The following is a 21,524-nucleotide window of genomic DNA, read 5'->3' as shown; positions in this document are numbered from 1 at the left end:
CCAGCCTAGAGGAAATAAATGCATGAATTAGTTTTTCAGCATCACTCTGAGACAAGACCTTTCTGATTTAGAGATATTGCGTAAATGCAAAAAGGCAGTACAATAACTTCAGTTTTATCTGAGTTTAAAAGCAGGAAATTAGAGGTCATCCATGTCTTTATGTCGGTAAGACAATCCTGCAGTTTAGCTAATTGGTGTGTATCCTCTGGCTTCATGGATAGATAAAGCTGGGTATCATCTGCGTAACAATGAAAATTTAAGCAATACCGTCTAATAATACTGCCTAAGGGAAGCATGTATAAAGTGAATAAAATTGGTCCTAGCACAGAACCTTGTGGAACTCCATAATTAACTTTAGTCTGTGAAGAAGATTCCCCATTTACATGAACAAACTGTAATCTATTAGACAAATATGATTCAAACCACCGCAGCGCAGTGCCCTTAATACCTATGACATGCTCTAATCTCTGTAATAAAATTTTATGGTCAACAGTATCAAAAGCAGCACTGAGGTCCAACAGAACAAGCACAGAGATAAGTCCACTGTCCGAAGCCATAAGAAGATCATTTGTAACCTTCACTAATGCTGTTTCTGTACTATGATGAATTCTAAAACCTGACTGAAACTCTTCAAATAGACCATTCCTCTGCAGGTGATCAGTTAGCTGTTTTACAACTACCCTCTCAAGAATCTTTGAGAGAAAAGGAAGGTTGGAGATTGGCCTATAATTAGCTAAGATAGCTGGGTCAAGTGATGGCTTTTTAAGTAATGGTTTAATTACTGCCACCTTAAAAGCTGTGGTACATAACCAACTAACAAAGATAGATTGATCATATTTAAGATTGAAGCATTAAATAATGGTAGGACTTCCTTGAGCAGCCTGGCAGGAATGGGGTCTAATAAACATGTTGATGGTTTGGATGAAGTAACTAATGAAAATAACTCAGACAGAACAATCGGAGAGAAAGAGTCTAACCAAATACCGGCATCACTGAAAGCAGCCAAAGATAACGATACATCTTTGGGATGGTTATGAGTAATTTTTCTCTAATAGTCAAAATTTTGTTAGCAAAGAAAGTCATGAAGTCATTACTAGTTAAAGTTAATGGAATACTCAGCTCAATAGAGCTCTGACTCTTTGTCAGCCTGGCTACAGTGCTGAAAAGAAACCTGGGGTTGTTCTTATTTTCTTCAATTAGTGATGAGTAGAAAGATGTCCTAGCTTTACGGAGGGCTTTTTTATAGAGCAACAAACTCTTTTTCCAGGCTAAGTGAAGATCTTCTAAATTAGTGAGACGCCATTTCCTCTCCAACTTACGGGTTATCTGCTTTAAGCTACGAGTTTGTGAGTTATACCACGGAGTCAGACACTTCTGATTTAAAGCTCTCTTTTTCAGAGGAGCTACAGCATCCAAAGTTGTCTTCAATGAGGATGTAAAACTATTGACGAGATACTCTAACTCCCTTACAGAGTTTAGGTAGCTACTCTGCTCTGTGTTGGTATATGACATTAGAGAACATAAAGAAGGAATCATATCCTTAAACCTAGTTACAGCGCTTTCTGAAAGACTTCTAGTGTAATGAAAATTATTCCCCACTGCAGGGTAGTCCATCAGAGTAAATGTAAATGTTATTAAAAAATGATCAGACAGAAGGGAGTTTTCAGGGAATACTGTTAAGTCTTCTATTTCCATACCATAAGTCAGAACAAGATCTAAGATATGATTAAAGTGGTGGGTGGACTCATTTACTTTTTGAGCAAAGCCGATAGAGTCTAATAATAGATTAAATGCAGTGTTGAGGCTGTCATTCTCAGCATCTGTGTGGATGTTAAAATCGCCCACTATAATTATCTTATCTGAGCTAAGCACTAAGTCAGACAAAAGGTCTGAAAATTCACAGAGAAACTCACAGTAACGACCAGGTGGACGATAGATAATAACAAATAAAACTGGTTTTTGGGACTTCCAATTTGGATGGACAAGACTAAGAGACAAGCTTTCAAATGAATTAAAGCTCTGTCTAGGTTTTTGATTAATTAATAGGCTGGAATGGAAGATTGCTGCTAATCCGTTGGTGGTGGAAGCCGTGTGGGACGCTGCTCATCTCTCGTCGGGGGTCTTCTATCTTCGAGCCTGCCCACACGTCACCTGGTGTTAATTGACTTTACAAATCTTGTGTGTTTAGTTGTGTGTTGTCACAACATTAAATTGTTACTTATTGGCTTATTCATTGTCCGTTCCTTTGCGCCCCCTGTTGTGGGTCCGTGCTACGACACCTTCTCAACAGGAATGGAAGATTGCTGCTAATCCTCTGCCTCGGCCCGTGCTACGAGCATTCTGGCAGTTAGTGTGACTCGGGGGTGTTGACTCATTTAAACTAACATATTCATCCTGCTGTAACCAGGTTTCTGTAAGGCAGAATAAATCAATATGTTGATCAGTTATTATATCATTTACTAACAGGGACTTAGAAGAGAGAGACCTAATGTTTAATAGACCACATTTAACTGTTTTAGTCTGTGGTGCAGTTGAAGGTGCTATATTATTTTTTCTTTTTGAATTTTTATACTTAAATAGATTTTTGCTGGTTATTGGTGGTCTGGGAGCAGGCACCGTCTCTACGGGGATGGGGTAATGAGGGGATGGCAGGGGGAGAGAAGCTGCAGAGAGGTGTGTAAGACCACAGCTCTGCCTCCTGGTCCCAACGCTAGACAGTCACAGTTTGGAGGATCCAAAAAAATTGGCCAGATTTCTAGAAATGAGAGCTGCTCCCTCTAAAGTGGGATGGATGCCGTCTCTCCTAACAAGACCAGGTTTACCCCAGAAGCTTTGCCAATTATCAATGAAGCCCACCTCATTTTTTGGACACCACTCAGACAGCCAGCAATTCAAGGAGAACATGCGGCTAAACATGTCACTCCCGGTCTGATTGGGGAGGGGCCCAGAGAAAACAACAGAGTCCGACATTGTTTTTGCAAAGTTACACACCGATTTAATGTTAATTTTAGTGACCTCCGATTGGCGTAACCGAGTGTCATTACTGCCGACGTGAATTACAATCTTACCAAATTTACGCTTAGCCTTAGCCAGCAATTTCAAATGTCCTTCGATGTCGCCTGCTCTGGCCCCCGGAAGACAATTGACAATGGTTGCTGGTGTCGCTAACTTCACATTTCTCAAAACAGAGTCGCCAATAACCAGAGTTTGATCCTCGGCGAGTGTATCGTCGAGTGGGGAAAAACGGTTAGAGATGTGAACGGGTTGACGGTGTACACGGGGCTTCTGTTTAGGGCTACGCTTCCTCCTCACAGTCACCCAGTCAGCCTGCTTTCCCGACTGCACGGGATCTGCCAGGGGGGAACTAACGGCGGCTAAGCTACCTTGGTCCGCACCGACTACAGGGGCCTATACGGCAGTTTAAACCAATCACCATGTAGCGATGCTGGTGGGAAGGAATTTGAATGGATGACAAATTCTGCAGCACCATCTGAGACCCAGAATAATACATACATATATATATATATATATACATATATACATATATATATATATATACATATATACATATATATATATATATACATATATACATATATATATATATACATATATATATATATATATATATATATATATATATATATATATATATATATATGAGGTCTATTAGACAATAAACCGACCCTTTTATTTTTTTTTTAACTATATGGATTTGAATGACGTGTGATTACACCAATCATGCTTGAACCCTCATGCGCATGCGTGAGTTTTTTCACGCGTGTCGGTGACGTCATTTCCCTGTGGGCAGGCCTTGAGTGAGATGTGGTCCCGCCCTCTCGGCTGAATTCCTTTGTTTCACATGCTGCTCGAGACGGCGCGCTTTGCTTTATCAAAATTTTTTCTGGACCTGTGAGGAATATCCGAGTGGACACTATTCGAGAAATTAAGCTGGTTTTCGGTTAAAAGTTTAACGGCTGATGAGAGATTATGGGGTGTTTCTGTCGGTGTAAGGACTTCCCACGGAGTGGGACGTCACGCAGCGCTTCCAGGTGCCGTCGTCGGCCTGTTTCGACCTGAAAACATCCTAATTTAAGGCTTAATTCACCCAGGACGTCGTGAGAGAACCGAGAAGGTTCAGAAGAGGCTGGCATGAGGACTTTATGCGGACATTCCACTGTTTAAGGACATTTTGTAATGAAAGACGTGTGCGCAAATTAGCCGAGTCGTTTCCGTGATGACTCGGCGAATCTGTGTGCGCCGCGACAGGAAAAACATCTCCGTGTTGAAAACCATTTGTAAAATTCAGGCGGCTTTTGATGGCTTTCAAGAAGTGAGTAAATGAGATATTGTTTAACAGCTTGGGCATGTTCCAACTTGCCCGTTAAGGTTTCCAACGGAGGTGTTTTTCCTGTCGCGACCCCCCGCGGTCAGGTCCGGCCCGACATGCGACTCTGCCCGCACGTTCTTTCATTCTCTGTTCTCTGACGACTTACTGGGTCAACAGAGCCTGAAATGTGGAAGTTTTCAACTTGAAACGGTGAGATGCTGCCGCCTCGAAGCGCAGATCGCCATCAGGCGCCGTGGGCCGTCCTTATGGCGACACTTACAGACCAAAATCTCTCATCAGCTGTTAAAATTTTACCGAAAACCAGCTGAATTTATCGAATGGTGTCCACTCAGCTGTGCCTTACAGCTTTGAAAAAATTTTGATCAAACAAAGCAGCAGTCTCTGAGCCATTCCTAAACAATGAAAAAACGACGAGAGGGTGGGCGACTCCTCACTCAAAGACTGCCCACAGGCGAATGACGTAACCGACAGGCGTGAAAAAACTCTCGCATGCCCACGAGGGTTCAAGCATGTCTGATGTAATCACACGTGATTCAAATCCATATGGTTTTTGAAAAAAATAATAAGGTCGGATACTTTTCTAATAGACCTTGTATATATATATAAAGTCAAAATGCCATGGGACTGGAGATTGGGCTGATAAAAAAAAAGTTGACTAAGCAGTGCATTCTGGGTGAATTTGTCCTATGTGTGGTAGGGAGAATTGTCACCTTTTATGCAAATTACTTCTTCAACTACCGAAATTCAGTTTCCCACTTCATCCAAAGCTGTCAGTTAATGCTTCAATAATAGCACCTGACTGACGGGTGAGAAATTATAGACAAAAAGAAACACAAGAAAAATGCACATTGTTACAAAAAAAAAAACTGAAACTGTCATAATTTTAACAGGAAAAATGCCAGCTGTGGTTGCAAGAATAAGTAAAAAATGTATTTACCTTTGCAGAACATACTCTAAATTTTACAGTATAAAATCATTGTAATTAGTAAGACAATGAATAAAAGCAGAATGAGGATGAAGGCAGACTTGAACTGGGGGGAAGGGGGGGGTCTTCTGTTTTTTTGGTGCGAGCGCACTAAACGCTCTGTGATCAGCGGCGCTGCCAAGAGAGATGAAACATTTAGGTCCTGTCCACATGGACATGGATGTTTTTGTCCACAGAAAGGCAGAAAACCCCCGTTTTCAAAAACAGCTGTGTGCACGTGTACTTAGTTCTGGAAAGGTTGTGTCTACCTGACTGGCCAGAGCAGCAGCAGCTCGCGTATGTTTGAAGGACAGACAGTCCAGTGCGTTGTAACGTGGCTTCTGGCCTTTTAGGTCCCTGTTAAAGTTCTCCTTATACTTCACCTGCAGCAGTCAGATGGACAGAGGTCAACGTGAGGTCAATACATTTAACAGAATTACTCCATAAGTTTGTCTGTGAGGGGTTAATCCTGAATATTTCAAGAACAACTGTGCAATGCATGCTGGTTAAACGGAGTCAGAGTGTTACCTGACTGGCCAGTTTCGAAACGTCTTTGGCGTGTTGGATATCGGTGCGGACCAGAACGGAACCATCGGTGTAAAGCAGCTGCTTGGTGTTACTCTTGTAGGCCACCTGGGTCCAGAACAAACGAATGAACACACACACACACACACACACACACACACACACACACACACACACACACACACACACACACACACACACACACCGGCACTCATTAGAGCGCAGACTTCTGCTGGCTTTAAGAAACAGCATCACTTAAATCCATCAACCTGAACCTTCAGAAGCGAGTGCAGGTCGATTAATATTAATAAACGGTGTGCTGTTCCTCCAGTTGGATTACTGATGGTCAGTCCAGATTGCAGACTAACTATGGTCCAGATGCAGACCTGATCAGGTTCAAGTGCAGAAAATGTCATTACAGCAGGTCATAGGCTCTAAGCTCTGCATGCTAAAACTTGATATTTGATAAATGTTGTTTTCAGGTGGGTTGTTCTGGAACATGTGACATAAAATATAGAGATACTCTGTTTCCCAAAATATGCTGACATCTGTCATTTAAAAAAAAATCAATGTTTGATGGTTGAATCATTTCAGATATACACTTATATACATAAATACACTTATATACACTTATATACAATACATAAATATACACTTCAGTGACATGGTTTTATTTTGAAAGACAGTAAAGAACTGCTGAGTTGTATAAGTAAAAAACAAATAAGGCAATACGGCACAAACAATAAAAAATAGACAGAAACAAGGAAGAAAGAAAAAATAAAATAAAATGATGAAAGAAAGAAAGAAAGAAAGAAAGAATTTTTCAATTATCAGCTAATAAACAATCAAAATAATCAAAAACATGCCTGAATGTTTCCCGCTTAATAGAAACAATCCAGAAATGTGTAACTGATAATTATTAACGTTATAAACTTTTAAATTGCAGTTTATAGCAAAAAACACAATAAAATGTCTAATGTACAAAGACAAAAAAAAAAAATCACATATTAATATATCTCACACACACACACACACACACAAACATCAGAGAAAAGTTCAGAGATGGTTAAACAGAACACTGCCTATGGCTGATGCTGAGATTTTGATCCTACGTTGTCCTTTGACCTCCACATTAGAGATATTACGAGGACTGCTTTCTTCCACCTCTGAAATATAGTGAAGATTCGTCCCATCCTGTCTATGGCTGATGCTGAAACCCTGATCCATGCAGGGCTGGATCCAGAGTGAAAATCTGGCAGATACATTTTTGCCCAATGATAAAATAAAAATTGTACACGTCTTGTTATTCACTAATCTTCATTCTTTTATTCGTGTGCAACATACACTGTCACACTTCTTTTAATATATTTATTATACTTCATGGACCATAGTGAACACTTCTTATTTGTATAAATACAACCCCTGGCAAAAATTATGGAATCACCGGCCTCAGAGGATGTTCATTCAGTTGTTTAATTTTGTAGAAAAAAAGCAGATCACAGACATGACACAAAACTAAAGTCATTTCAAATGGCAACTTTCTGGCTTTAAGAAACACTATAAGAAATCAAGAAAAAAAGATTGTGGCAGTCAGTAACGGTTACTTTTTTAGACCAAGCAGAGGAAAAAAATATGGAATCACTCAATTCTGAGGAAAAAATTATGGAATCACCCTGTAAATTTTCATCCCCCAAATTAACACCTGCATCAAATCAGATCTGCTCATTGACATTGACCCTATGCCATGACATTGACCCTATGTGTCTTTTTGCAAGGAATGTTTTTGCAGTTTTTGCTCTATGGCAAGATGCATTATCATCTTGAAAAATGATTTCATCATCCCCAAACATCCTTTCAATTGTCCAAAATATCAACATAAACTTGTGCATTTATTGATGATGTAATGACAGCCATCTCCCCAGTGCCTTTACCTGACATGCAGCACCATATCATCAATGACTGTGGAAATTTACATGTTCTCTTCAGGCAGTCATCTTTATAAATCTCATTGGAACGGCACCAAACAAAAGTTCCAGCATCATCACCTTGCCCAATGCAGATTTGAGATTCATCACTGAATATGACTTTCATCCAGTCATCCACAGTCCACGATTGCTTTTCCTTAGCCCATTGTAACCTTGTTTTTTTCTGTTTAGGTGTTAATGATGCCTTTCGTTTAGCTTTTCTGTATGTAAATCCCATTTCCTTTAGGCGGTTTCTTACAGTTCGGTCACAGACGTTGACTCCAGTTTCCTCCCATTCGTTCCTCATTTGTTTTGTTGTACATTTTTCAATTTTTGAGACATATTGCTTTAAGTTTTCTGTCTTGATGCTTTGTCTTCCTTGGTCTACCAGTATGTTTGCCTTTAACAACCTTCCCATGTTGTTTGTATTTGGTCCAGAGTTTAGACACAGCTGACTGTGAACAACCAACATCTTTTGCAACACTGCGTGATGATTTACTCTCTTTTAAGAGTTTGATAATCCTCTCCTTTGTTTCAATTGACATCTCTCGTGTTGGAGCCATGATTCATGTCAGTCCACTTGGTGCAACAGCTCTCCAAGGTTGTTAGTTAGTTGATTGTAATTTCTTGTCTGTATTACGTTTGTAAGAGGTGTAATTTTATTTAAAACGGCAATTCATTTTGAAGTTATTCATTTTGACCGGACTCTGTCTCAGCAGAGAGCCATGGAGCGTTTGGAGCTGTGCCAACGGAACGGAGGACGATTCTCGTTTCTTGACTGCAACAAAACAAGAGTCCCAGTTAGTGACTTTAATCCACACAAAAGTGACTCACGGTATTTTAGTGGGTTTGAGAGGGGTTAAGAAGTGGACTTGCCGTTTATGAAGAGCAGCAAATCAAAGAACCAACGAGCTAGTGGATCGAAGAATTGCTTCAATGGTTCATGCTTCAAAGTGGAGTTGCGCTGCAGAAACGGTTGATTACAGACCCGCTGCAGACCAAACCCTGAATATCCGACTTTATTTGTACGTCTGTATGACTCTGAAACTCGGAAAAATCTGTATAATTTACGGACAATCCGTATAGGTTGACATGTATGGTCGGAAAATGACCGAAAATGTAATTTCTGTCATCATAGAATGCCTTTCAAACACACTATTGTCTGAAAACTATAAACCACTCACCGTTTCTTGCTGAAATAAGCGCCCAATATTCCTTGCACAACTTTTTTCCTGGATGCCATAATCATCGACTCGACTGGACTGACGCTATGTTTGTTTGATCCGGGTTTGAATTTTTCTGTGTACACCTGCGTGGTGCATTGTGGGACAAATCAAAAGCTGTGTTCACCGCGGGGACACGTTCGGCACTATTTGGGATTATTAGAGATTTCTTTTTTACCGATGATGAACGAAGCGTAAAAAAAACCAAACCGGTCTGGATCCGGGCCTGCCATGTGTTGTCTCTTCTAGACTGGACTACTGCAATGTTCTATTTCAGCTTTACCGCAGTCCAGCATTAGGGCTCTCCAACTGGTTCAAAATTCTGCAGCTAGACTTTTGACAGGAAGCAGAAAGTTTGACCACATTACACCCATTTTGGCGTCTCTTCACTGGCTTCCTGTCCCAGTGAGATCAGATTTTAAGGTTCTGCTACTAGTCTGTAAAATTGTTCATAGACTGGCACCTCCCTACTTAGTTGACCTAATTAAACCTTACGTACCGGCCTGGGCTTTGCGTTCTCAGGGTGCAGGACTACTTTGTGTCCCTAGGGTGAATAAAAAGTCTGCAGGTCAAAGAGCTTTCTCTTATCATGCCCCTGTTCTGTGGAATGATCTCCCTGCATCAATAAAACATTCAGATTCTGTGGAGACTATCAAGTCCAGACTTAAGACGCACTTATTTTCCCTTTCATATGGCTAGCATACTGGTATAGTATGTTTCTATGCTTTTTACTTTTTTACTGTGCTTTTTTAAAAAGTATTTTAATTCATTTTATTTTGTTTTCTGCATTGTTTTGTGTGAAGTGCCTTGAGATGGCTCTGTTGTGATTTGGCGCTATATAAAATGAATAAATTGAACGCTGAAGGCCAGCGTTGACGTCTGGGATTGGGTTTCTGAGCGGACAGACATCTGTCTCACGTCACTGCTGGTTCATAAAGTAACAAAACAAACTCGGTAAAAACCCAGAGTTGGTTAGTTTCACTTTCACAAACACATTTCTGATTCTTTGTGGACTTACAAAGAGCTGAAATCAGATAAATGTCTTGAAAAATTTTGTGATGACAGAATTTGAGTCAAACGTAATCGGATGTCTTGTTGTGATCTCATCCTGCTGGTTTCTCCTGCAGGCTTCCTGCTGATTACAGCTCAGATCAGCGTGTTCAAACATTTCACTACAGTTTCTATAATTAATGACCTGATTATTCAGACATCAGCTGCAGACCAGCATTGCATGATGGGATGCAGTTACATGTTCTTTGCACACAGACTCACATCACTGGCCAGTTTGGTGGTGTTGGTGGCGTTGATGATGTCAGGCCTGTCTGCCACAGCATTGTAGTGATGAAGCTCCTCTTTACCTTTTCTGTAGCTCACCTGCACACACGATTCTCAGTTTTTACACAATGCTGATAAATATGTAAAACATTCAGAATGGCACACGCAGCCACACTGACCTCACTCAGACCGTGAAAGACTGAACAATAACCCCCTACTGTCTGCTAGTGGCTGTTAGATGCACTACCAACTGCATTATAGATACTGCATTTTCTGGAGTATAAGTCACTGTTTTTGAATAGTTTGGGAGGTTCTGTGACTTAATCTCTGGGACGATTTATGCATCAGAAAATCCAAAATGTCATTAATAATAATAATAATAAATATTTATAGAGGGTTTTTCCTAAACCAAACTCCAACAATTAAAAAAACATGCCAATAACAAAAGTACACTACAACGTTTATTTGTCCATCTTGCTTATTTTTGGAATTGAGCCGTCCTTAAGGCACACACCACAAACTGAGGGCTTCCTCATTGTGAAACTCATTTCTAAGGAAATGCTGTTTTACAAAGAGAATTCCACATACTGTTTCCTCTTCACAATGCATTTTTTTGACAGCTGTGACTTATATTCTGGAGAATGTGGTACGTGTAAATTTTTCAAACATTTTACCAGAAATATCTAACTCTTCTGAGCATTTGGGCTTCTACAGACTCCTCTTACATGCAGGAAGACACTGAAGGCTTCCAAACAGATTCCTGCACTGATCCCGGCGTGGAAAATAAAGAAAGCAGTCCTGCAGTAGAAGCAGTGCACATCCTGTGCACAGTCATCAGTACTAAACCTGCACATCAGTACTAAACCTGCCCGTCTTCAATTTTAGTCAAAAAAGAAATGTTACTTAACAGCAACGGCTGTTGTGTGGGCCGCTGAAGAGGAGGTACTGCTGGCCCACTACCAAAGGGCGCCCTGCCTGAAGTGCGGGCTTCAGGCACGAGAGGGCGCTGCCGCCTCACAAGAACAGCCGGGGGTGACAGCTGTCACTCATCAACTATGACAGCTGTCACCAATCACCAGGTCGTCAACCACCCTACAAAAGCCGGATGACATCTCCACCTCGTTGCCGAGATATCATCTACCTACGAGGTAAATTCTCAGCCGTTGTTGTGCTGACGCACGTTACTTGTTTTCGTGTTCGTTGAACTGTTTGCAGGTGTCTTGCTCGCTACTTTCAGCTGGAGGCTGGGTTCGCGGATGGTGGAGGAGTGACGCACGTCACTCCTCACTCCGAACTTCAATAAGTAGGAATACAGACTCTGCATAAACTGTGTACTTGAGGTGGAGGTGTCTTTCCCACCGTAACAGAAACTATTGTTCCAGCTGACTGTTTACTGGGTGTGTTTCCACACACTCATATGTGTTCTCTGCTTCCTGCCAGCAGTACCAGATCCGACAGTCGGAGACGGTGACCACCTGGGGACTCAGGACTTGGCGGCGCCAGTATCCTTCAGGTTCGGTGGCAGTGGAAATCGTGTGGGATCCGGTTCTTCTCGGGACAGACGTCTCCTACCCTCGAGCCTGCCCACACGTCACCTTGTACATTTTGATTGTAACCCAAATTCTGTGTTTGTCTGTATTCTCGTTGTGCACATTTCACAACAGTAAAGTGTTGTATTTTGGCTCATCTATTGTCCGTTCATTTACGCCCCCTGTTGTGGATCCGTGTCGTTACACTTTCTCAACAGGATATCTCGGCCAACGTCATGGATTCCGAGGGGCGTCAACCATCTGTTGAACAACCAATGGAAGAGCAGGGTGCACAGGCGCCAGCAGGAGGCGTGTTAGGTGAGTTGCAGCGCATCTTAACCGCCTTCACTGCTCGGATGGACGTAGTGACCGAGCAGAGCAATATACTCAACCGTAGGATGGAGGCTCTCACCGCGGAGGTGGAAGCGCGCGCACAGGGCGCGGCTGCAGCTCCTCCTCCTGCTGTCCTGGTGCCGAATATAGACATTCCAGTGGTCGTTCAACGAACCCCCCCCACCGTCCCTGAAGCATACATAAGTCCCCCGGAACCGTACGGAGGTTGAGTAGAGACGTGTGCAGACTTCTTAATGCGGTGTTCACTTGTCTTTGCACAGCGTCCCATCATGTACGCGTCGGACTTAAGCCGGGTGGCTTATGTGATTAATTTGCTTCGAGGTGAGGCACGCGCCTGGGCTACGGCGGTTTGGGAGCAGAATTCACGGCTCCTAACGGTGTATACTGAGTTTGTGAGGGAGTTCAGACTGGTGTTCGATCACCCACATAGAGGCGAGACCGCTTCAACGGTGCTGCTGTCTATGAGACGGGGCGTCGGAGTGCAGCCGAGTATGCAGTCGACTTCCGCATCGTGGCTGCGAGGTCTGGCTGGAATACTGCTGCACTCCGCGCCGCCTTTGTAAACGGACTGTCTCTGGTCCTAAAGGAGCATCTGGTGGCTAAGTACGAGCCGCGGGATTTGGACGGGCTTATTGATCTAGTTATACGATTAGACAATTGGTTAGAACAACGCCGTCGGGAGCGAGATGAAGGACGTGGCCGGGCACGCGCCGTCCCTCTCCCTTCCGGGTCCGAAAAGGTTCCGCCCTCCCCACGCTCCACAGCCTCAGCGCTCCGTGTGGCAACAGCTCCCCCTGCTGACGTTGATAGGGAGACGAGCAGGGCCAAAAGGAGATCAGATGACAGAATGAGGAGGCTGGCCTGCGGGGAGTGTTTTATATGCAGCTCAAAAGAGCATATACAGAAAAACTGCCCCAAACGGCCAAAACGACAACACTCGCCTTTAGAGACTGGGCTAAGGGTGGGTCATAACATTCACGTGGGACATACACGCATATCTGCACGTCTCCCAGTTACGATCCTGAGTGGGGATCTAACCCTTCAGGCCCCAGCACTGGTGGACACAGGGTCAGAAGGGAATCTGCTGGACAGCAGATGGGCAAGGGAAGTAGGGCTCCCTCTAGTGGCGCTCCCTTCACCATTGAAGGTGCGGGCACTAGATGGCACCCTTCTCCCTTTAATCACACACAAGACACTGCCAGTAACTCTGGTAGTGTCTGGGAATCATCGGGAGGAGATTGCGTTTTATGTGACTCCTTCTACCTCCCGCGTGATTTTGGGCTTCCCGTGGATGATTAAACACAATCCCTGGATTGATTGGCCGTCTGGGGTTGTGGCTCAGTGGAGCAAAACCTGCCACCGGGAGTGTTTAGGATCCTCGGTTCCCCCCGGTGTGACGACTAATGAGGAGGCTAAAGTCCCCCCCAATCTGACGGTGGTGCCCGAGGAGTACCACGATCTTGCTGACGTCTTCAGCAAAGATCTGGCACTCACTCTTCCCCCGCACCGTCCGTATGATTGCGCCATTGATTTGATCCCGGGCGTTGAGTACCCGTCCAGCAGGCTGTACAATCTCTCATGCCCAGAGCGCGAATCAATGGAGACCTACATCTGTGACTCGTTAGCTGCCGGGCTGATCCGGAACTCCACCTCCCCGATGGGTGCAGGTTTCTTTTTTGTAGGTAAGAAAGACGGCGGCCTCTGTCCATGCATTGACTACAGGGGACTGAACAAGATTACGGTTCGCAACCGATACCCTCTACCCCTGTTAGATTCGGTGTTCACACCCCTGCATGGAGCCCAAATATTCATGAAACTCAATCTTAAGAATGCGTACCACCTGGTTCGGATCCGGAAGGGAGACGAGTGGAAGACGTCATTCAACACCCCATTAGGTCACTTTGAGTACCTGGTCATGCCGTTCGGCCTCACCAACGCCCCTGCGACGTTTCAAGCCTTGGTGAATGACATCTTGCGGGACTTCCTGCACTGATTCGTCTTCGTATATCTGGACGATATTCTCATCTTTTCCCCGGATCCTGAGACCCATGTCCAGCATGTACGTCAGGTCCTACAGTGGCTGTTTGTGAAGGGCGAGAAGTGCGAGTTCCACCACACTTCTTTGTCCTTCCTGGGGTTTATAATCTCCTCCAACTCCGTCGCCCCTGATCCGGCCAAGGTTGCGGCGGTGAGAGATTGGCCCCAACCTACAAGCCGCAGGAAACTGCAACAGTTCCTCGGCTTTGCAAATTTCTACAGGAGGTTCATTAAGGGCTATAGTCAGGTAGTTAGCCCCCTGACCACTCTGACCTCCCCCAAAGTACCATTTACCTGGTCGGATCGGTGCGAGGCCGTGTTTAGGGAGTTGAAACGCCGGTTTTCGACTGCACCAGTTCTGGTGCAGCCCGATCCTAGCCGCCAGTTTGTGGTTGAAGTGGATGCCTCAGACTCAGGGATAGGAGCCGTGCTGTCCCAGAGCGGGGAGTCCGATCAGATTCTCCATCCTTGTGCCTATTTTTCACGCAGGTTGACTCCGGCTGACCGGAACTATTACGTGGGCAATCGGGAACTCCTTGCGGTGAAGGAGGCTCTTGAGGAGTGGAGACATCTGTTAGAGGGAGCCGCGGTACCATTTACGGTTTTCACGGACCACCAGAACCTGGAGTATATCAGGACCACCAAGTGGCTGAACCCCAGGCAAGCCCGCTGGTCATTGTTCTTCGGGCGTTTTGACTTCCGGATCACCTACCTCCCCGGGACCAAGAACCAAAGATCGGATGCCCTGTCCCGCGTTCACGAAGTCGAAGTCAAAACAGCGCTGTCGGATCCGCCGGAATCCATCATTCCCGAGTCCACTATCGTGGCCACCCTCACCTGGGACGTGGAGAAGACCGTCCGGGAGGCCCTGGCATGGAACCCGGACCCAGGGACGGGCCCAAGGAACAAACTTTACGTCCCACCAGAAGCCAGAGCTGCAGTCCTGGACTTCTGTCACGGTTCCAAGCTCTCCTGTCATCCGGGGGTGCGAAGGACCGTGGCAGTGGTCCGGCAGCGCTTCTGGTGGGCGTCCATGGAAGCCGACGTCTGGGACTATGTCCAGGCTTGTACCACCTGCGCCAGGGGTAAAGCTGACCATCACCGGGCACAGGGACTCCTCCAGCCATTACCTGTGCCCCATCGCCCCTGGTCCCACATCGGCCTGGACTTCGTCACGGGCCTCCCGCCATCCCAGGGCATGACTACCATCCTCACCATAGTGGACCGGTTCTCCAAGGCGGCCCACTTCGTGGCCCTCCCGAAGCTCCCTACGGCCCAGGAGACAGCAGACCTCCTGGTCCACCACATCGTGCGTCTGCATGGGATACCTACTGACATCGTCTCCGATCGTGGTCCCCAGTTCTCCTCTCAAGTCTGAAGGAGTTTCTGCCAAGAACTGGGGGCCACCGTGAGCCTCTCGTCCGGGTATCACCCGCAGACCAACTGACAGGCAGAACGGGCCAACCAAGAACTGGAACAAACCCTACGCTGTGTGACGTCCGCACACCCGACGGCCTGGAGTGAACATCTGGCCTGGATCGAGTACGGGCATAACAGCCAGGTGTCCTCTGCCACCGGCCTCTCCCCGTTTGAGGTGTGTCTGGGGTACCAGCCCCCATTGTTTCCCGTGGTGGAGGGAGAGGTCGTGTGCCCTCGGTCCAGGCCCACCTGCGGAGATGCCGTCGGGTGTGATGCACCGCCCGTTCTGCCCTGTTGAAAGCCCGGATGAGGGCTAAAGCCCATGCAGACCACCGGCGTTCCCCGGCCCCTGCATACCAGCCCGGGCAGGGGGTATGGCTATCCACGAAAGACATTCCTCTGCAAGTGGACTTGCCAAAACTCAAGGACAGATACATTGGACTGTTCAAGATCCTTAAAGTCCTCAGTCCTGCCGCAGTGAAGCTCCAGCTCCCAGCTTCACTGCGGATCCACCCAGTTTTTCATGTTTCCAGAGTTAAACCATATCACACCTCACCTCTCTGTGCTCCCGGACTGGCGCCGCCTCCTGCCTGGATCATCGACGGAGACCCAGCTTGGACTGTGCGTCGGCTCCTGGACGTCCGCCGGAAGGGCCGGGGTTTCCAGTACTTGGTGGACTGGGAGGGATATGGACCTGAAGAACGCTTCTGGATGAAGAGGAGCTTCATCCTGGACCCGGCCCTCCTGGCCGATTTCTACCACCGCCATCCCGACAAGCCTGGTTGGGCGCCAGGAGGTGCCCGTTGAGGGGGGGGTCCTGTTGTGTGGGCCGCTGAAGAGGAGGCACTGCTGGCCCACTACCAAAGGGCGCCCTGCCTGAAGCGCGGGTTTCAGGCACGAGAGGGCGCTGCCGCCTCACAAGAACAGCCGAGGGTGACAGCTGTTACTCATCAACTATGATAGCTGTCACCAATCACCAGGTCGTCAACCACCCTACAAAACCCGGACGACATCTCCACCTCGTCGCCGAGATATCGTCTACCTACGAGGTAAATTCTCAGCCGTTGTTGTGCTGATGCACGTTACTTGTTTCGTGTTTGTTGAACTGTTTGCAGGTGTCTTGCTCGCTACTTTCAGCTGGAGGCTGGGTTCACGGATGGTGGAGGAGTGACGCACTTCACTCCTCACTCCGAACTTCAATAAGTAGGAATACAGACTCTGCATAAACTGTGTACTTGAGGTGGAGGTGTCTTTCCCACTGTAACAGAAACTATTGTTCCAGCTGACTGTTTACTGGGTGTGTTTCCACACACTCATATCTGTTCTCTGCTTCCTGCCAGCAGTACCAGATCTGACACCTTGTACATTTTGATTGTAACCCAAATTCTGTGTTTGTCTGTATTCTCGTTGTGCACATTTCACAACAGTAAAGTGTTGTATTTTGGCTCATCTATTGTCCGTTCATTTACGCCCCCTGTTGTGGGTCCGTGTCGTTACACTTTCTCAACAACGGCGCCGCTAAGACGTGGCGATGCATAGCGGCCATGTTTCTGTTCACAGTCTCTCCCAGGAGAATATATTTGGATTAATGAACTGAAAGCACTAAAATCTGATGAATTCTTTTTCATCTGAAGACGTGCACATCAGTCTACGTGTGCTGTAAACCATCTGAAATCCCTGCAACCGCCCTGAATCCAGACCCGCCTCAGGATCCAATTAAATTTATTCCAAATCAGATTAAGCCTTTTCAGAAAGTTAAAGGAAAATCAGTTCAGTACTTTCTCAGTTATTCTGCAACCAATCAAACAAACAAACAAAACTGGTGCAGGTGTCTTAGGGTTCAGAGTTCAGATGGGGTTTTGGTTTTCAGGGTGCAGATGAAGCCTTTTTTTAATTGTAGTTGTGTATTGTTTATGTTTACACACATCGCTCTGGTGTTTGTGGACCTCCATGGCGTGCTCCACCTCCGGCAGCGTTGTCATGGTGATGTAAGAGGACCTCCCCTTCTCCTGGTTGTACTTCTCCTTGTACAGCTTCTGCAGAGAGGAAGAGGAGAACAGGCGCTGTGAGCACAAGAAGAACAGATGCAAATAAAACATTAAACTCATAAAATTTTACAAATGATGAGAAGAAGGAATGCAAAATTCCAGGAATTTTCCCAACATCTAAACCTTCCATGGATATTAATGGGAAGATATGGAATTAAGGGGAATCAACATTAGCAAAATTGCAGGTTACAAGGAACTTTAATGTAGTTTTAAAAAGACATCTTGCAGCATAATCTACATTAAAATAAACAATGCAAATTCAGTTGAATTTCATCCCTGCACTGCGCATTCCTCACTCACGTGCACACACAATTTCTGGAATCCTGCACTTCACAGCAGGATGACCACAGACCAATGGTGGGCACAGTTCCGATAATCCGATAACAGATAATTATCAAAGATAACGTTTTCATTATTGGATTATCTTTTAAGATAACTTTAAAGACCATCATCGGAGTAATTATCTTCCAAGATGAATTTTTGTCCGATAACGTTTAAACCGATAAACAAAACTAAACAGCGACAAGCATTTTTAAAATTAGTTCAGCACCCACCTGTTAAAAGTTTTGTATCAGACGCACAGTTATAACCTTTGCAAACAGAAGAGAACTTGTACAAAAAGCATCTCAATCCTGTACAAACAAAAGGAAAACACCCCCCCCCCCCCCAAAAAAAAATTTCCTTTAATACCATACCGGTATGCTGGCAATATGACCCAAGTCATCCAGACGCATACATCTTTAACTTATGGTTCAAATTTTAACCAAACTAATTTTGGACAAGTTATTTAAAATGACTGTCATGTCTGAAGTTGTATAAAGTAAAATATCAGATATATGTTTTAGTTTTAAAGTAATGTGTTACTTTGTAAGGTTTTGTGAGCACACGCTCTGCCCCGCAGTGCATTGTGGGTAGGATATATGTAATCTCAGTACGTCACGACAGGATAAATGCATTTCAGACACTCTGTTCAGGCTCCAAGGACAACAGCATTAAACTCTAGTGCCTAAAACTCTCTTGTATATATTCTCTGCGTTTATAGACATTGATTTTTTAATTGCATTTGTTAAATTCCACGCATTTTAAATGTGAACAGACAGGGATTATCTAGAATTTGTTGTGAAAGCCTCAACTGCCATCTAGCATCTACTGGCCAGTAGTGTTCATGGCAGTGTCTGGGAACCAGTAGATGGCAGTGTTCTATTTATTTTGACCCCGGTTATGTCAGATATAAGACTTGTTCTTCTCTCTGCTCCTTTTCATTCTGGTGATTGTGATGCTTTATTTCAGTTTTTTCTGTTTTTTTCTTTTAAATGAATTAAATAAATATTAAAGAAAGAAAGATGATTGTCAAATCAAATTTTTGCTTTGCAAATGGCTTTTTTTTACAAATGAAGTTTAAAAACAAAACAACTGCATAATAATAATAATAATAATAATAACATTATTACAAGACAGCTCTGCAGTGTTTGCACAGGTACAGTGTGAACGGTTGGATGCTGCTTGTAGCTTTCAGCAGCAGGATAACCTCACGACGGCCAACCACAATAATATATCAAACAGGTTTGATTCTCATTCGACCATACGATCAGCGATCAGGAGGTGGTCGTCAGATGTTGACCGCAGCTTGACACTCCATGAACACTACACGATGCAGGACGCACGATTAACCTGAAACTTGGTCCAAAAAAGTCCTGCATGAAAAAACATCTCTCACAGTGTAAAGTATGTTTTACATCAAATGAATGTTGTAAAGAGAGAATGCAAAAAAATGAAAAAAAAAAAGAATGCAAAAAAAAAACATGCAAAAAAATTTGCGATGACACTTCCAGAGCTCCGTAAAAAATGCCTGTTTTTACAAGTAAAAAAATGGAATATTTTACAAAAGCACATTTAAACACCAGTACACAACAGACGTCACATTAACGTGTTGGTTTACATAATGAATGACTGAACCAATCAGTGTTTAGCAGGCACCTTTACCCAGAATCCTTTGTGATCTGTCTCTTTGTTACAAAACCCCAGAATTAGTGCATTATTCAACATTAAAAGATATATGTTATATTTTAACTTTGTACAAATGACAGAATTGGCATTAATGGAGTTATTCTATCTGTATTAATGTTATTTATAAATCAAAACCATAAGTCAATATGACTTTATTTTTCAAGACCTCCGCATGACCGGAACTTTATAATTGATATATGGCTAGTTTTACAGCTGCTCTCAGAGTACCACTGCACTGGGAGGGCTGTAATAAACAACAGCTTCCAGCAGGAGTGGAATGTTGAAAGAAAAAAGTATGGTCTTATTGTTTGTCTGTTATTTTTAATATTATTAGAAGGTATTAAATTTGTTTTACTAGTAGTTGTAAATGTGCCAGAGATAATATTAGAATTTATCGGTGATCTGTAACTTCCGATAACTTTTTGGGTGGTTTATTGTTTCATCTTTATCAAAGATAACTTTTCAGTTATCTGATTATCTGTTATCGAAGTTAATTTTTTTGGTTATCTGTGCCCACCACTGCCGCAGACACACCACAGTGTTTCAGCCCAAGACTCCATATGACCAAGAAACCAGACAAATGAGAATCTTGAGAGGAAATGCAATAATTTTTCATCTAAAATAGGACTGTTTTGGGGGGGGGATATGTTTATTTGGTTCAATTTTCAATTTCAATTTCAATTTATTTTCATTTATATAGCACCAAATCACAACAGAGTTGCCTTAAGGCGCTTCACACAGGTAAGCTCTAACCTTACCAACCCCCAGAGCAACAGTGGTAAGGATAAACTCCCTCTGAGGAAGAAACCTCAAGCAGACCAGACTCAAAGGGGTGACCCTCTGCCATGATACAGACATAAATTACAGAAATAATTCACAGAACAATTCACAGACGAATATACAAGAATTGCTGTTGGTGCACAGGACAGGAGGGTCGTCAACACGAATACAACTCCCATCTCTGGATGGAGCTGCACCTTAAACAGAGAAAAAACAGAATCAGGAATCAGAAAGACAAAAAATACTGTATAATTTGCCAGCATTAATCAACAAGAAAAACAGAAGAAATACTAAGGTGATCGCCGGCCGCTAGCCCTAAACTTCACTAAAAGACCCAGAATTTAGGTGAAGTTGAGGCCGCAGCCCACTCCAATTACTAATAAATTAATTAAAAGAGTAAAAAGCGTAAAACAAAACTGTACCAGTATTCTAGCCATAAGTGCGTCTTAAGTCTGGACTTGAAAATCTCCACAGAATCTGATTGTTTATTGACACAGGGAGACCATTCCACAGAACAGGGGCACAATAAGAGAAAGCTCTGTGACCCGCAGACTTCTTATTCACCTTAGGGACACAAAGTAGTCCTGCACCCTGAGAACGTAAAGCCCGGGCCGGTACGTAAGGTTTAATTAGGTCAGCGAGGTAGGGAGGTGCCAGTCCATGAATAATTTTATAGGTTAGTAGCAGAACCTTAAAATCTGATCTCACTGGGACAGGAAGCCAGTGAAGAGATGCCAAAATAGGTATAATGTGGTCGAACTTTCTGCTTCGTGTCAAAAGTGTGGCTGCAGCATTTTGAACCAATTGGAGACCCCTAATGCTAGACTGGCATAAACCAGAAAATAGAACACTGCAGTAGTCCAATCTAGAAGAGATAAATGCATGGATCAGGGTCTCAGCATCAGCCATAGATGGGATGGGATGAATCTTCGCTATATTTCGCAGGTGGAAGAAAGCAGTCCTAGTAATATTTCTAATATGGAGGCCAAAGGACAACGAATGATCAAAAATTACCCCAAGGTTCCTCACTTTGTCAGTGTGATGTATG

General features: G+C 44.1%; 1 protein-coding gene across 5 annotated transcripts in view; it reads right to left on the bottom strand.

Moving 5' to 3' along the window:
- Window positions 1–21,524, bottom strand: part of nebl (nebulette) — a 219,615-nt gene that overhangs the window by 26,458 nt on the left and 171,633 nt on the right. For 3 of the 5 annotated variants that reach the window (XM_034189279.1, XM_034189348.1, XM_034189412.1), the window contains 4 exons: window positions 17,567–17,677; window positions 10,300–10,401; window positions 5,844–5,948; window positions 5,585–5,698 (listed from right to left, as the gene is read on the bottom strand). The exons of the other annotated variants lie outside the window; for them this stretch is intronic. In XM_034189279.1, coding sequence (XP_034045170.1) covers window positions 5,585–5,698; window positions 5,844–5,948; window positions 10,300–10,401; window positions 17,567–17,677 — 432 coding nt within the window. The remainder of the gene's footprint in view (window positions 1–5,584; window positions 5,699–5,843; window positions 5,949–10,299; window positions 10,402–17,566; window positions 17,678–21,524) is intronic. 5 annotated transcript variants of the gene reach the window in all.

This window comes from Thalassophryne amazonica, chromosome 1, assembly GCF_902500255.1.
Source record: "Thalassophryne amazonica chromosome 1, fThaAma1.1, whole genome shotgun sequence".
Classification (NCBI taxonomy): domain Eukaryota; kingdom Metazoa; phylum Chordata; class Actinopteri; order Batrachoidiformes; family Batrachoididae; genus Thalassophryne; species Thalassophryne amazonica.
Note: the sequence above shows the minus strand (reverse complement) of the source record. Positions and strands in the feature narration are given on the sequence as shown.